This window comes from Antennarius striatus, chromosome 13 (genome assembly GCF_040054535.1).
Source record: "Antennarius striatus isolate MH-2024 chromosome 13, ASM4005453v1, whole genome shotgun sequence".
NCBI lineage: Eukaryota > Metazoa > Chordata > Actinopteri > Lophiiformes > Antennariidae > Antennarius > Antennarius striatus.
The window spans coordinates 1,063,680-1,080,064 of NC_090788.1; the positions used below are offsets into that span (position 1 = coordinate 1,063,680).

General features: G+C 48.3%; 1 protein-coding gene and 1 long non-coding RNA gene across 2 annotated transcripts; one reads left to right on the plus strand and one right to left on the minus strand.

Annotated features, from left to right (window-relative positions):
- Window positions 1-1,637: 1,637 nt before the first annotated feature.
- LOC137606132 (uncharacterized) lies at window positions 1,638-3,850 on the plus strand. The gene is made up of 3 exons (XR_011037826.1): window positions 1,638-1,760; window positions 1,858-2,128; window positions 3,688-3,850. It is a non-coding gene; the product is annotated as an uncharacterized lncRNA (long non-coding RNA).
- Window positions 3,851-3,900: 50 nt separating this feature from the next.
- On the minus strand, window positions 3,901-16,375 carry pof1b (POF1B actin binding protein). Its single transcript, XM_068331231.1, has 13 exons — window positions 15,287-16,375; window positions 13,953-14,015; window positions 9,575-9,837; window positions 9,190-9,223; window positions 8,602-8,682; window positions 8,424-8,516; window positions 7,457-7,570; window positions 7,225-7,377; window positions 7,033-7,152; window positions 6,728-6,859; window positions 6,312-6,382; window positions 5,967-6,081; window positions 3,901-5,458 (listed from the first exon to the last, which is right to left on the minus strand). Exons 1-13 carry the CDS (start codon window positions 15,611-15,613, stop codon window positions 5,453-5,455), a joined length of 1,572 nt encoding a protein of 523 aa, XP_068187332.1. The 5' UTR covers window positions 15,614-16,375; the 3' UTR covers window positions 3,901-5,452.
- Window positions 16,376-16,385: the final 10 nt, after the last annotated feature.

Consider the following 16,385-nt stretch of genomic DNA (forward strand, 5'->3'; position numbering starts at 1 on the left):
TCTCTCCTCCCTCCTTCACCCCCTCCCTCCCCCCTCCTCCTCCCCCCATTCTCACTCCTCCCCCTCCCATCATGGACTTTCTGAACATGGTGAAGCCAGAAGACAAATGTTGATCTTTTCAGGTGGATGATTTCAACCTGATGCTGTCAATGATTGACTGAGGCGGGGGGGGGGGGGGTGACATCAGATCACACACCATCTGTGGTGTGACATCACACCGGTGCTGTCAACAACAACAACAACAACAACAGCAGTTGTTGAGGATGAGGAACTCCCAGACCTTCTCCTCCTCCATCATCGGCTGGAGGTCAACACAAGGGGGCGCTAGCGTTCGCTTGGTTAGCATTCAAGCCACCATCAGCTTTGCTTGGTTCAGCTGACGCCCCTCCAAAAACTTTATTGAAAATCTATTCCATTTTGTGCTGCGAACAAACACACACGTCCACAAAGCCAATCAAATGTTTTCACGTCAGATTATTTCTGCACTAAGAAAAAAATCCAGAAATCAGTTTATTATTACAGAAATTTGATTTACTGCAAATTTTTTATTTGTAATTTGATTCCAAACAATAACTGATTTACTTATTTTACTATTTAAGGTATAATTTGCGTTTGAACCCATTTATTTCTGATTTCTTTGGGATAATCGCATCACGTTTGTCTCCATTCCCCTCAGCGTGTCTCTATCAGCAGTTTGTTTCATCTCCACAGGAAACAGACCCCCCCACCCCCATTAGGGACCAGTGTCCGGTTACTTTAGAGTGTGTGTGTGTGTGTGTGTGTGTGTGTGTGTGTCTTCCTGGAGTCCGGATGGTGGCGTGTTGCTGAGTAAGGGGACAGACCCACAGAGACAAAAGCTCGTCCACAAACATACGTGAGTCTCCACCCGTGTGAGAGGTTCAGGTTACCGTCATGCAGCGCTTCATCGGTGATGTCACCCAACCAGCCAGCCAATGAATGAACAGCTCCTCCACTCACCTTTTCTTTTTCAAACAGGACGCAACACGTTCCACTGGGTTGATCATCAGAGTTTGTGAAAGAAGCGTCTGAGGGCGAATCTCTGAAGAATTCAAATATGTTGGCGTTACAGGTCTGCTAGCTATGATGCTAACGCCTAACAAACCTCGCTTTCACTGTTTCACTGCGTGAACCTGGACTGTTTCACTGCATGGACCTGGATCTATCAGGAACCCCCACACACACACGGGGACGTCCATCACCTGCAGACCAGAACCTACAGGAGGTTCTAATCGAGCCAATGATGTCACCTCAATCCTCACACACACACACACACACACACACACACACACACACACACACACACACCCTCTAATTGTTGCTGATATTTGGGTGCAGAGGGTTCTGAGCCGCGGATCCATTAAGTGACCAGCTCCCGTGTGATTGGCTCCGGACAGCCCCCTGAAATAGCCTGATTGGCTGCTGGCCAGGCGCTCATTTCCTGTGTCTGAGAGGATCTCCAGCCACCGGAGCTCGGATGCATTTCCTGACTGCGTATAAAACTTTTATTAATGACCAGGAGTGCATCAGCGGCGATGGTCGCTGCCCACCCCCCCACCCCCCCGCTCGGCCCCCCCATCGAGGAGAGGAGGATGATGGGAGTGAAGACGAGAGGAAGAGGAGAAGGAAGTGAAACAAACCAGAGGCCAGACGTGAACGGAGGGGGAGATCCTCCAGGATTACCCCCCCGCGTGTGTGAAACGCTCCAGGTTCACGCAGTGAAACGGTCCAGGTTAAACCTGGTGAGAAGCCTGAGATGAAGTCACATGTCCAGGGGGGCGGAGCCTTAAATCATTGGTTGAGTGGATGAAACTGATGATGTCATTGTTTTGTCACTAGTTTTTGGTCAGTCAAGCCGTCGGTCCCTGAAAACTAGACCATCATGCACCTCTTCATCCCGTCCTCCATGACTCGGCGTCCGACCAGGAGGATCCGTCGGGATCCACCTCCAGGAACCCGCTGACCCCCCCAACGCCATAAAACCTGAATGGAAGGATAATTACATCAGCGCCGTCAACGCCTTCCTGTCCGGATGGAGAGATGGAGGAGAGGCAGCGAGACCACGTAACCATAGCAACGGGTCACCGGTGGAACACGGAACCAGAATCGGGTACGACAACAAAGAGCATGCTAGCTAGTTTAGCTAACCTGCTCAGATGACTGACAGCTAGCGTGAGCTAACGTTTGAGGCTAAGCAGTAGAAAGTTTATCTGCTAACAGACATTAGCTCATAGCACGTAGCGCTACGTTAGCCGCCATGTGGGCGTTGAATTATGACATCACATCCATGACATCACATCCAGTCAGCTGATGCTTTTGCACCTGCAGGGGCAAAAAATAGACTCCTGATAGAAACTAGCTGCAGCTGCTAGCCCCCATGGTGCAACTGGATGTGTTCCAGCCCCGGTGTGGGGGGGGGTGGGTGGTGGTGGGCGGAGTTGACTTCATCCACCCACTCACACGTCCATGCAGGGGCCTTCAGTGGGTCAGTGACCCCAGGCATGGGGCCTGGTTACTGGGAGCCAGGGGTCGATGGGCCCGGCCGGGTGGGGGAGGGGGTCAATGAGGGTGAAATCAGATTCTCATTCGACTCTTTGGGGGGTGGTTCTTCTTTCTTTTAGCGTTTCTCTTCAGATTCTTGGGGTTTTTTTAACATTTAAATCGACAGCATGTGGGTGGGCGGGGCCAAAGGTGAACAGCCAGGTAGGCCGTCAAAATCAGAAGACTTTATTGATCCTTTGGGTTTCAGCTGCTGTTTTAGAACGTAAAACAATAAAAATGAATAATTTGGAATTCAGGGAAAAACAGCAAATTATGGATAAATATTAGAATAAATTAAAGAATATATAAACATAGACACACATTTTCTTCCTCTGCAGGCCTGAGAGAAAATAGATTTTTTCGATCGTTTATTGATAGTCTTTGACATCAGAGACAAAACCTGCTGCTAAATTCTTTTACTTCTAACGATGTTTTTATTTATTTTTATTGTATTTTCTGTGCATTTTTGCATCATTTAAACGTCACTAAAACTACAATGCAAATAATTTAACATTTTAAATTTCTTTTATTTGATGAATTCATCTACTTTTTTTTGCCAGTATTAATATCATACTTCCATTCCTGCCAATAAAGCGTATTGATCTGATTAGAGCGTGTGAGTGGGGGTGGGGGGGGCAGACCGGGGCACGTAATGGGGAGGCATTGATCAGGGCTGTTAACTCCGGCGCGCTGATGGGGATAATGCAGCCTCTGCCTTCCTGCCTTTACACTCTGAAACCCCCGGGCCTCGTGGGAGATTGGGTTTGCAGCAGGAATCTATCGGGCGCGGTGGGCGGGGCCCAGCGACACGCGTCGCGTGTGCCGGACGTGAATCGACAAAATGTTGGACCACTGGATTGGATGTAGCTTAGCTAGCATCATCAGTGGGTTTCCATGGCGACAGATTCAGAGTGGAATCCGGATTTGGATATTTCTGCTTCCCGTCCCGTAGGGGGCGCCGGTCACCGATTCCCTCACAAAATAGAAGAAATTAATCCAGAGTTGACTTAAAAATTGTTGTTTTTTACAGTGCATCATATATCAGTCATGCTTGTAAACAACAGAATTTTTGGGATATTATTGTATGTATCGGTGTTCGGTTATTGATCGGCCGTCGTCGCCCCATAGGCTGAGGTCCGCCGTTCCTGGTTTGTGAGGAGCGGCGAGTCAAAATGGTTGCCAGGCGGCCCACGGCGCCGAGCCCTCCAGAGCTGCGATGACCTCATTCTGTGTCTCTGCTCCATCAGCTCCACTCCACGACCCCCTCACCCCCCCGAGAGGAGCCGACGCCCCCTGCTGGAGGAAACGTGAGTCGCTCAAAAAAACCAAAAAACCCAACAATAACAGTTTGGAAAATAACTTTATTGATTTAAATCAAACATTTCTCATAAAAGGGGCGGGGCTACAGCCAGAAGCACAAATGCTAATCAAAAATATGTTTCAACGTTTGACGATTAGCAACAGCCGTTTGTTAGCTTAGCATGTTATTCATTCTCTCCAAGCAGAGAGGCTTTGGTCCAATGGAGGTGGCGCTAACAAGCTAACGCTAAAAGACGCAACATATTTACATAAAGACCCTCAAAATGTCACCAGCTGTGTGTCCACTGGGTGGCGCTAGTGTTTCAAGACGTTTAGAGGGAATGTAGGGGATGGTTTAAAGTAAACAGGTGGAAACTGACGCCGTAGCTAGCTCAACATCGACCGCTACAAATAAACATCGCTATTCAACATTTATAGGCGGGAAAATAACTTTTTAAAATCGATTTAAAAAAAGACGGATTGACTTCAAAGATGGACGTAAACACATGGCGTAATCTATGGCTCCGGACGAGCCTTACTTAGCTGCTAAGCTAACAAGCTAAGCTAAGCAGAACCCAGTGGACAGGAAGCTGTTGACACGCATCATCAGGAAAAGCAACGAAATAAACACTTTACATCTTATTGTGCTTTAAAAAGTTCTTCCACCATCATAAAACCCCATAAAACTCATGCTCCAGTCCCAAACATCCACCCAGACCACACCCACTCCACCCAGGCCACACCCACAGCAGTCACACACATGGTCCCGCCCCACAAACCTCCCGATACAAACACCGTCGCTCCTGACAACAAATATTTATATATAAATAAGTACACTTAGTTTAGCTTAGCCGTGGGGCTTTATGCTACATGAGCAAGCTAAACATATGGAGGCTAGGATGACGCTACATTTTCCTGTGAGCATATCATCCTCCCTTCACAGAGGAAACGTATGACAGCTGTTACCCGAATGCTAAAATATGCTAGCATATCCTGCGGTTTATATCTCCATTAGCATTATTAGCATAAATCTATTCTGTCAGTAGATGATTTATTCTCTAATATGTTGATTTTCTATGACGTTTTATTAGGAGTTAAAATGCTGCTGTTGGATTATGGCGCTGCCACCTAGTGGTGGGAGGTCAGACACCAGAAAAAAGATTAATGAGAATTAACAATATTTTCTAGTTAGTTTGATCACTATTATATTCATCAATCATTTTGAGTTGGATGATCAATGATCCGGATTTATTTATTCACAAATTTATTAATTTAATTCATCCAATTTGGGTTTTGAGCATCGTTTTATCACTTGTAACGACGGCGCCTGAATGCAGCATCATGAAATCACCTGACAGGACAAATCCTGGGACAAATGACCCAGACGACCGCAGAGCGCTGAGTCGTCACGTTCGTCGCTGTGAAGGTCGTTCAGGAAAAACATTTCAAACCCGAGATATCGACCCAGATGTAGGAGGCGGGGCTATTTCAGCCGCCGGCCTGCACGTGTGAGGTCTGATGATGATGATGATGATGATGAAGGAGGGGTGAGGTGGACGGGTGAGGTGGACGGGTGACGTCTGGGTCGTCTCGCTCATTCCTGTCGGAGAGAGGAAGAAAATTAACGAAACACCGGAAAAGTTATCCGTGCTGCGTTTAAGACCTGTAGGAGATCTGAGAACTCTACCTGGCGTGAGACTTCAGGTGGAATTCCGACTTTTGCGGACGTGATTTGATTTGTGCGTCGACAGAAACTCAGATGAGTCAGCAAATCGGGGGAAAAAAAATGACCCGCGGTTCTTTGAACGCAACACGATCCCTCAACAACCTCATCCGCTTCTCAGAGATCAAGTTTGTCATCAGGCACCTGAAATTAACTCCTTCCACCACAAGGTGGCGCCAATCGACTTTGTTACCATATCCCAATCATCGACCAATCAGCTTCCAGAATCCTCAAGTCTGGAAAAAGGAGGTCAGGGTGAGACTTTTTGATTTATTCTACTGACGGCGGCGTGTGACGCCCTTTAGCCGGTTAGCTTTAGCCTGGAGGCGGGAACTGGTGATGTTACCCAACGGCATGCTGGGAAATGTGACATTCTGCTTCTTACCACTTTAAAGGTCTCTCCGGTTCTCTCGATGACGATGGTCTTGTCCTCTTTGACGGACGAGGTGGTCTGGTAGTCGTCTCCCAGCAGGCCGAGGATCGGATACTGGTTCCTGTACCTGTAAACAAGTAAACAAACAAACAAACGCATTCAGCGACCTGGCCGACGCCCTCTTTTCACTTCCTGTTGTGGTCACATGACCTTAATAGTGGTTAAATAGAAATAAAGTCTAGGGTCTGATCTAGAAGCTCATCAACCATCACCACGGTAACCGTGTCCTGCTTCGCGGTGACCTGTAAACACGTCAGCCCCCCCGGCTGATGATCATGTGACTTTAGCTCCTCCTACCTCTTGGTGATGATGGTCTTGGTGACGTTACTGGAGGCGTCGTTCCTGTTCTGTATCAGCTTCCTGATCTCCTGCGGGGTGAGGTCAAAGGTCACCTACTGATGATGATGATGATGTCACCGATTGAACAGAAATGTCTCCTTAGGGGCGAGCGGCCGCGACGAAGGAATGTCGGCCCCAGGGCCGAAACATTCCCACCGTCACGACCGACGGTTGCCAAGCCGACCGGAATCACAACGGGTCGGAATGTCGTCCGACCCGTCGGGCGCAAAAACGCCAACCAACAACCACCGGCTCACACGCTGTTTGGTCGTCACAACCGTGAACACAAACTACTTCCTGTTGGACTTTCACACAAACACATTTGATCTATTCTCCTGCGTCCGACGTGAGACACAACAACACGAGCATCCGACCTCCTCCTGTCGGGTGATGGTCGCCTGCCGCTGCTCCAGCGTGGCGAGCAGCTCCGAGATCCGCAGCTGGAGGCTCTTCTCCGACGACGAGCGGCTGCCGCTGACCTCCGTCTGGATGGTCGTGATCTGGGTCTGCAGGACGGATGAGGACGGATGAATTAGCAGCGCCGCTAACGATGCTAACCGGTGTTTTTTTCTGGAACTGTTCGATCTGGGTTGGGATTATTCCCGAATGTTGATGTTTAGCAAAGTAGCCGAATGCCAGATGTTTTTAGCATGTTAGCATGCTAACGCGTCCTCCTCACCCTCAGCCTCTGGATCTCCTGGTCCTTCTCCTTCCTCATGGAGCTCAGCTGCTCCTGGTACTGACGGGACAACTCCTCCGTCTTCACCTGCAGCGACGCGCCGCTAGCTTGACCCGCCAGCTGAGGACAAACGAGCAGAGTTAGCATCCTCCGTCGGGCGCTAGGTGCCGCCAACGCTAGGCGGGTGGTCACCTTCTGCCGGAGCATCTCGTTCTCCTTCTCCAGCGCTCTCATCCTCCCCTCCACCTCCTTGATCTTGTACTCGCGGCTGGAGTCGGCGTTCCGGCTGCTGGACAGCTGGTTCTCCAGGGACCGCTGGGACGCCAGGGTTTCCTTCAGGGACGCCTGGAGAGGAGGAAACGCCAAACGTTTGCTCAGGATCGCACCCGTCGCTCGCCGCCGTCCGACCCGTCGATGGGTGTACCTGCAGCTGTCGGTTGTTCTCGCGGACCGCCTCCAGCAGACCGTCGTACTGACGGGCCTGGTCGGCCTTGAAGCTCAGGTCGCGCTCCAGTGCCTCCTTCTCGCCCTCCAGACGCTGGGACGCACCAACGAAGAAGAAGAAAGATGGACGAGACTTAAGTCTTTTTGTTTTTGTCATTTGGATCACCTAGGATAACTTTATCCACCACCTAGGATAACTTTATCCATCACCTAGGATAACTTTATCCATCACCTAGGATAACTTTATCCAGAATTTAGGATAACTTCATCATTCGGATAACTTCATTTAGGATAACTTTATCCTGTCATTTAGGATAACTTTATCCAGAATTTCGGATAACTTCACTTGGGATGACTTTACCCGTCATTTGGGACAACTTCATCGTCCTATTCTAACAAACTTTTATGATCGTTTCCATTCTGCTGCTGTTTGACATAGGCGTACGTTAAACATGTTATTATGTATGTAGCGTGTTCTAACGCTGTCACGCAAGGTTGTTTTTCAGGCTGTTCTGGATCTTTAACGACTTGTTTAATCACCGCCTAAGGAACTGATTGAACTTGTGCACCGACTCTGCGTCTACTTCTAATCACCGATCAATTCTTGATGAATTCTTTACTAGCTTTGCAGCATTAAAAACTTTATGTGAAGAAGTTCATTAATTTTTATAACGTCAAGTATAAACTTTTCAGCTGCAGCATGAAAATACTGCTCAGACGTTCATGCAGCAGAACTGATCAATAAATTATTGATAAAATTATTGATTTTTAATTTTTTTAATAAACGACTTGAAACATTTTGCGGTTCAAACTGGTTGCGTTCCGTGTTTCTCATACGTATCTATGGAACTGGTTCAGGCAGGAGACTTCAGCTGCAACCAGCCAATCATGCGATGTCTCATCCTGTGGCCACACCCTCCTCATCTGTATAATTTATGCGTACTCACCCTCAGGTCCTCGGACATGTGGAGGAGCTCCTCCCTCAGGCTGCTGAAGGTGGACAGCAGGAGGCGCATGCTCTTATCAGCCGTCAGGCGCGTCTGAGGAGAAACCACAAGTCTACACGTCAAGGCCACGCCCACTTCGTCCGCCATGACGCCGCCAGAGCGTCACGGGAAGACTCACCTGCAGCAGGTAGCGGATCTGCTGTTTGGTGAGTTCGGTGGCGCCTTTGGGGAGTAAAGCCTCCACTTCCTCCTTCTCCACCTGAGACGCGATCAAAGACCGAGAAAGAAAGAAAGAAAAATGCATGAGGAATTAAAAAAACCCAATTTCGGATAACTTGATCCAGAATTTTGGATAACTTGATTCAGAATTTTGGATAACTTGATCCAGAATTTTGGATAACTTGATCCAGAATTTCGGATAACTTGGTTTGGGATAACTCTTCCTCCATGTGTTTTTCCAACATAGTTAAAGACCAGTTACCGTGGCAACATATGCTGTTAGACGAAGCATCAGGCTAATGACCAAGCTAGCCATCAGGCTGAGAGGCAGATTAAGCTAGCTGTTTGACTATCTTAGCTTAGCATTAGCGGTTCAACCAGTTCATTCAGTGCGGACGCGATGATTCATCGCTAACAGCTCCTATAGCTCAGGTTGTGTGTGTGGGAGTCGACCGTCAACACCAGGCCCCGCCTCCCTGAGGTGGAGCTACCAATCCAGATGTTCCACACGTGGAATCGCACGCGTGTGATGGCCGTCGCTTCTCACCTTGTAGTTGACGCTGGGATCCAGCTGGTGCTTCCTGGAAGACAGGAAGTAAGAACAATGAGGAGTGTGTGTGTGTGTGTGTGTGTGTGTGTGTGTGTGTGTGTGTGTGTGTGTGTGTGTGTGTGTGTGAGATCTACTGATGCTGCGAACGTCTGTGACATTTAACCATGATGCACTGCAGCTAAACATCAAGGATTTCAATCTACAACGTAATCTGTTAGTGAATGTTCTGGTTGTCTTCCACACGGTCCAGGTTCACGCAGTGAAACAGTCCGGGTTCATTCAGACATTATTTTATTTTTAACATTATTTAATTCTTCTTCTGTGGTTTCTATGTGTGAGAACTTAGCATCTTAGCATCTGCTAGCTGACGTGTTGGACTTACTTCCCACGTATCTTAGCGACATGCTCGGAGATGCAGGAGTGGATGTCGCAGTTCTTCCTGTAGACGTCGGCCAGCAGCTCGCCGAAGTAGCGCGTGTCCAGCTTGGTGGGGGAGGGGACGTTCCGGAGCTCGGTCCTCACCTCCGTCCTGGAGATCCTCTCCACGGCCGGGGGGGGCTTGGCCTGGATCACGTTGACGATCTCCACCTCCTCTACCTCCACCACTTCCTCTTCCTCCTCCTCTTCTTCCACTTCCTCTTCCTCCTGGGAGAGGAAGTAAAACAATTCTGTGTTTTTCCAACATAGTTTAAGATTAGTTACCGTGGCAACATATGCTGTTAAACTAAGCATCAGGCTAATGGTCAAGCTAGTCGTAAGGCTAGATTGTTAAGCCAGCTGTTTGACTAGCTTAGTTTAGCGTTAGCGGTTCAACCAGTTCATTCAGTGCTGACAAAGTGATTCATCGCTAACAGCTCCTATAGCTCATGCTAGCTGTATAGAAAGGCGGAGCTACGTCCTTGACTCCGCCCTCAAGTGTCTTCATACTTTTGGCCATGTAGTAAATTATCTGGCGGCCCTAAACTCCACCCGCCTCCTCCTGCGGGTACTATAAACCAAACACACCCTTCAACACCTTCATCTGCATGTAGCTGCGAGCTAAAAGCTGCCTTCACTATAATAACTTGTGTTAATGGCAGGAAATGATGACATCATCAAGACGCGCCAGTCCAACATTAAAGCAGGAGAGCTGAACGTGGACACAGTGACGGAACCGGTCCAACCAGGAAGCTAATGACTTGTGGTTAGCATCAATAACCAATAATCAGGTGATGTCATCATGATGTCATCGCTCTACAAGTAGCATCGTCTTCAACTGTTAGATTTCTTTCCCAGAATGCACCTGGAAGTCATGTCTGACAAATGTTTCATGTGAGCAAAGACGTTTGCGTGTACACATATTGATTTATTATGGATTATTTGCGTGTGAATGGTGGGTTCTGATGGCGTGTTTGAGCGGCGATGTGTGCAGTCATGCGTGTGAAGTGTTCAGTACATCGGGATGATGTCACGCCTTCTTGAATTTCAAACCCGCGGCAGCGAGGACCAGTCGAGCTGGATTCCTGACGGAGCCCAGCGGCGTCTCAAGCTCCGACACGAGTGTCAACAGAAGGGTTAACGCCGGATTAGACGCCAAAAACCCCCCAGCTGGGCCACGCCCGGGTTTCAGAGCACACTACCTGAAGCCGACGCCCACGGCGCACAGCCAATGAGGGAAAGACTGGAATATAATGGAGCCGATGTGAGGAGAAACTTTGAAAGGCGTCTAAACGGTGTGATCTGATTGGTCATTCAGGCTGAACACAAAACAGGAAGTTCCTCCAAACAGGAACTGGATCAAACCAACATACAAACATCGACCCACAGCGGACAGAAAAAGAATCCATGCCCTTCAAAGCACTGGTTTGTCTTGATGCTACCGCTAAGTTAGCATCGTGTTGTTTATCAGAGGCCCCGCCCACCAGCATCGATTCATCGCACTGAACATGAAAACACAAACGCTGAAGCCAATAACGTAATTTATCCTTTTTGTAAATTAATAGGCCAATAAAGTCCTTAACTGATAAATTAATAACGTTTGTCTACTAATGTTATCATTTTTGTTAATTATTTATTGGCTTATTTATCATTATTTGTGTTTATTTTTTATTAGTTTTATTATTAAGTATCAGTGTTTTTTTCTTGCCAGGCCAATAACATAAGTCCTGAACCGAAAATAATAAAATTAAATTGACTAAAATAACAATAATTTTACAATATTGGCTGATTATTTGTATTTTTTTGGCTCATTTATTATAATTATTATAACTATTATAAATCATTTATTTTTTACCTGTCCAATATCGTAATAAATCAAGTTATTAGCCAAAAATCAGTTGGGGACTTTAATTTGGTTATTAATCCACTACATTTCAAAAATAATTTATTTTGTCATCAGCTGTTTCGACTTTATTGGCTTCAACAGCCGGTTTCCCCTCCCAGTTTGTGATTGGACGAGAGTCTGTTTGTTGTTGTCATAATAAACTGTATATTTTGAACCAAAACACAACCTAGCGCTGGAGGCTAAGCTAATTAGCTGACAACCCTCCTCTACTGGGGGGTCTTCTGCTCTTCCCTTCAGACACCGTCTGCTACTGTTTGGCGCTCCGGCCCCGACGTCATGTGACATCGTAATCAGTCGCCACGGTAACTTCCCGTGAAGACTCGACATTCCTCAGTGTGGCTAGAGACGCCAGAGCGGCGCTAAAGCCGCTAACGAGTTTACTCTGTGCTCTGCGTCAGTCAGCGGGCCACGCCCTTAAATCCCACCTGAGATCCCACCTGTCACCAACTCCCCCTTCCGCCAGACGACTCCCGTCTGACCTTTGACCCTCTTCAAGAGCAAACGCGTCGTCATGGATTTAGACGCTGATGATGCGGCTCAAAAGCTAAAGCTAACGGTTGTTAGCGTCTGCAGAACATTTATCAGGACCTGATTCGTCCAATTACTGTAGACACATTTGAACTCATGACCAGCCGTCGCCCTGACGACGGGCTCTAAAGGTAACAAAGGGCTCTCTGTTCACCTGAGGTTCAGGTGAATGTGTTGTTTGTTTAGCCACGCCCTCCTCATTAACCCCTCCCCCATCAGGACGGATTAACGAAACACAACCAAACGTCGACGTTGGCATCTTTTTTAATCCCACAGGACTGAACTTGTTCCGACACCTTCAACGTTTATTTTCTACTTTTTAAGATTCAATTTGACCTTCGACATTTTATGGTCTCCCTGTTTCCATGGTAACACCTCGACAGCCTTTAACAAACTGGAACGGCACCTATGAACGGGAGCGAAATCCAAATTAAATACTGAGATAAATAACTTCATGGCCAAGCTGAGAGACACGCCCCCTTCAGGTGAGAAGGGGGCGTGTCAGCTGACAGGATTACACCAATCAGATCGAGCAGAAAACACCTGCGTTCTGGAAAACCCACCAAATGAACGCGGCGACGATCAGACGACCTTTCCGTGCTATTTCCACATCCTGCGGTTTATTTCGCCGTCGGGTCGTAGCCAATGATTTTCTTTTAAATTCCACAGAACACCTGTGGTGGGCGGGGCCCAGGTGTTTTCTGCCCCTCCCTTTCTGATTGGAATGCAGGTGAGATTATCGCTCCCGTAAACGTGATGAATCACAACACCTGCTTCACGCGACAACCGTCACACACTCAACGCCATGTGTTCAAATCTGAAAGAATGCACACGCCCAAAGCAAAGGACTCTGGGTAGCCAGCAGACACGCCCCAATCCGACACCCGTCCTGAGAGTTTCGACGGTTGTTTTGATTGTGATAGAGGTGTGAATGTGGGGGCAGGGCCAGGTTGAATCCGTTTCCTCATGTGAACTAAGAAGTTTTGCTTTTGTGCGTCGACAAATTCCCATGACCAGGTGTCACGCAGGTGGGCGTGGCCAACAGGTGGGATCCTCCGGGTGGTTGTTGGCTCTCGTGTTGAGATCAGATCAGTTTGTCAGGTGAATCCAGCAGGAAGACGATGACCTCATCTTCATCTGGTCAGAGCGACGCCAAACCGTCAGGGGCCAAAGTCCAGGTCGCCACGGCAACGGGATAAAAAGGCAAGCAGGAAGTGCTGAAGAATTCAACTCTGCAGCCAATCAGAGGCCACCAGAACAATAACAGTCCAGGTTCACGCAGTGAAACAGTCTAGGTTCACACAGTGAAACGATCACTTTTTGTGGCCTCTGGATAGCAACGCTATGCTAACTATGCTGCTGACCGCACCTCAATAATACCAACTTAATGGCTACACAACGTTACCATGGCGACTCCGTCACAAACTTGGACTCCCTGATGATCCAAAACAAAACCGACTGGATAGAAACATTCTGGAGGGTCGGGACGTGATCCGATCCCGAAAACAACCTGTTCAAGTTTGTAGCGGATCCGAATGACGGAGGATCTGTGTTAACGTTCACCACTGAACCGTTAGCGAAGCGGCGGTACGCCTGACACGCGGTTCCATGTTGGAGGTTAGCGCTGAAGCTGAAGCTGAAGCTGAAGACTGATGTTTTCAAATCAACTTTTCATTACCTGAAACGTGTCGCGACAAGTTCTGAGTTCATTTCAACAGACATACATTTAGTGTGTCAGACGTCTGTGGGGGGTGTGGGGGGGTTAGCTTCAGCTAGCATTAGCAGCGCAGATTCTTCTCCAGGACAACCACAACCAAAAACAAGGCTTCCATTGTGGGCTGGATTTACCGTGTGTGTGTGTGTGTGTGTGTGTGTGTGTGTGTGTGTGTGTGTGTGTGTGTGTGTGTACCTCCTCTACACTGGGCTCCGGGACAGGACTGGACGACTGGCTGAATATTGATGAAGAGACGCTCTGAAACGAGGATGGAGAAGAAGAAGAAACAGGGGTCAGAGTTCACCAGAAGACCAACGCCGTGGCCAAATGCCAGCGGCGTGACCTCACCTTGAGGAAAACGCTTTCAGCCCCGCCCTTAAACGCAACTCAAACCAATAAAACGCTTGTTTTACTACGGGATCTTTACGGCCTGGCGAGGGTAATGGGGTGGAACAGAGGGATTGTGGGTCATTAGGCAGGTGGAGGCGGTCCCACCGGTTCCACGCCGCCCGCTCAGCGTGGTCACTTCATGGGAAGGCATTAATGACAGGTTAAAGGTCAAGGTGAAGAAGTGATGACTGATGGGAGGGCGCTGGCCCTTTAAGAAGACGTTAGAGGAATGTGAGGGCGTGGCTGGGCGTGTCACACCTCCCTGTGAGAAGAACCAGGATGAGAGATGTTCTCAAGCAGAACTAAATCAGCTGACGAGGACGTCCTCTAGCTCCGCCCTCAACAGGAAGTGTACGTCTGTTAGCTTCCAGATTAACATCGCTAGCGTGGATTTTGTGTTTACAAGTTAAAACGACGTAGGCGGAGGAGAGACGGAGGGAGGGCGGGGCTATTTCCACGATTAGTCTGTGACGATCAGTCTGTGAAAACAAACCACTCAAAAAGACCCAAAACTTGACCTATAATATATGTTTTATCCTGATTTAATGTGCAGTAACACGATATGTGTGTTTAATGATTTACTGGGGACTTTTTTATTCTAATATTTGTGTTTAAATCTACATTAACAGACACAAAGTGGAGTAAGACGATGAAAATAAGATTTAATTTTCAAGACAACCGACATCTAATTGAGAATGACATAACTTGAAACAACACAGGCAAATTTTCTACTAAAAACAACGTAATTTTCTACTAGAATTCACTCTTTTTAGAAACATTTAAACCCTGAGGCTCCTCAGGCGCAGCGGTGAATTCTAACAGGAAGAATTTCAACAATCTGAATCCAAAGTTTGAAGGATTTGGGTTCAATTTTCTCTTTAAAGCAGCAGAGAACTCATTTAACAAACATTTAACAAACATTTAACAAACATTTAACAAACATTTAACGCCTGACAAAGAATGAATGATGGAATAATAAGAATAAGAATGTTGTGGAGCCATTCACACCTGGGCCACACTTGGATCGGATCCAGATGTGGACCAGTTCTACCAAAGCAAACCGGTTTAGAACCGCTTTATGAAACAATTCGGAATTCTTTCTCCACTAAAATCCTAAATGTCGCCCTGCCGGGTCTCACCTCCACCGCGCTCTGCGGGTACAGCAGCTCGGAGCCCTGGCTGCTGACGCTCAGGTGCTGCATACCTTGCAGGTAAACCGGAGACATGACCTGCTGCATCATTGGCTGCTGCATCAGCACGTAGGACGGCTGCTGCACGGCCTGCTGCACCGGGACCAGGTACCGGACCGTCTCGTAGCCGTTCACCGCGTACGGCCCCGGGGAGCGGGGCACCGGGCCGGCGCTGAGCACCGAGCCGGCGCTGAGCACCGTGCTGGCCGCCGGCTCCGGGGAGGCCACCCTCACCGTCCGGTAGGTCGTCGTCTTCTGGCTGGTCTGGACGGACATGTCGAGGAGGAACCGGACGGGCTGTGACGGAAAAAAGGGGGTGCGGGGGGGGTTCCGGTGGTTGTTTTTCAGGCGGAACGGGGACGGGACCGGACCCCGCGGAGGTGGCTCCTGTTCCGGGTGTAGAGGAGCTGAAGGGCCGCTGACTGGAGCTCCTTCACGCACACGGATTCCACACGACTGGGGAGGCGCCGAGATGTGCGCAAATACCGCACATCCAGCGGGAGGGGCCAGAACGGAGCTCCAGGAGCGGATCCTGACAGGTCGGGCTGAAAAAATGGGTCAAGAGCCCAGAAACTCACCCCCCACCTGAGAAGCGTTCAGGGCCCCTGGACACCGGAAACGCGTCTGTCCCGTCCGTGGAATCCATTCGTTTATTCATTTATAAGTTTACACGCAGTTAGAAACTTTTAACTGGGCGGAAAAAAATACGTGACGTGTATCTTCAACCCCCCCGTAGGAATAAATGGGGTGTGTTTACGTTAGGCCGCCACCAGGTGGCGACAAACTCCCTCCAGTAAGGCTGACACCTGCTTGACTCACCTGCGTGGACAGTTTCCACCTCTTCTTGTCCCCAACTTGAACCAACAGAGTGTTTAAATATGAATTTAAATATGAAATAATATAAGAAGAAATGTGATATTTCACTTCCTGACATGCGCAGACGTGATATTCAAGTCAGACGTTGCAGGTTTTGTGCGTTTTCACACACAAATACTTGAAATGTGGATTTCTGAATTTTAAAACTACAGAAAATAAAATTATAAATAAA

Excerpts from the sequence above, each read along its gene's own strand:
- pof1b (XM_068331231.1), bottom strand. The coding sequence starts at position 15,613 with ATGTCCGTCCAGACCAGCCAGAAGACGACGACCTACCGGACGGTGAGG. Across the intron at positions 9,224-9,574 it reads GTCGCTAAGATACGTGGGAA|GAAGCACCAGCTGGATCCCA; the intron begins GTAAGTCCAACA and ends CCTGTCTTCCAG. Across the intron at positions 8,517-8,601 it reads AGATCCGCTACCTGCTGCAG|ACGCGCCTGACGGCTGATAA; the intron begins GTGAGTCTTCCC and ends GTTTCTCCTCAG.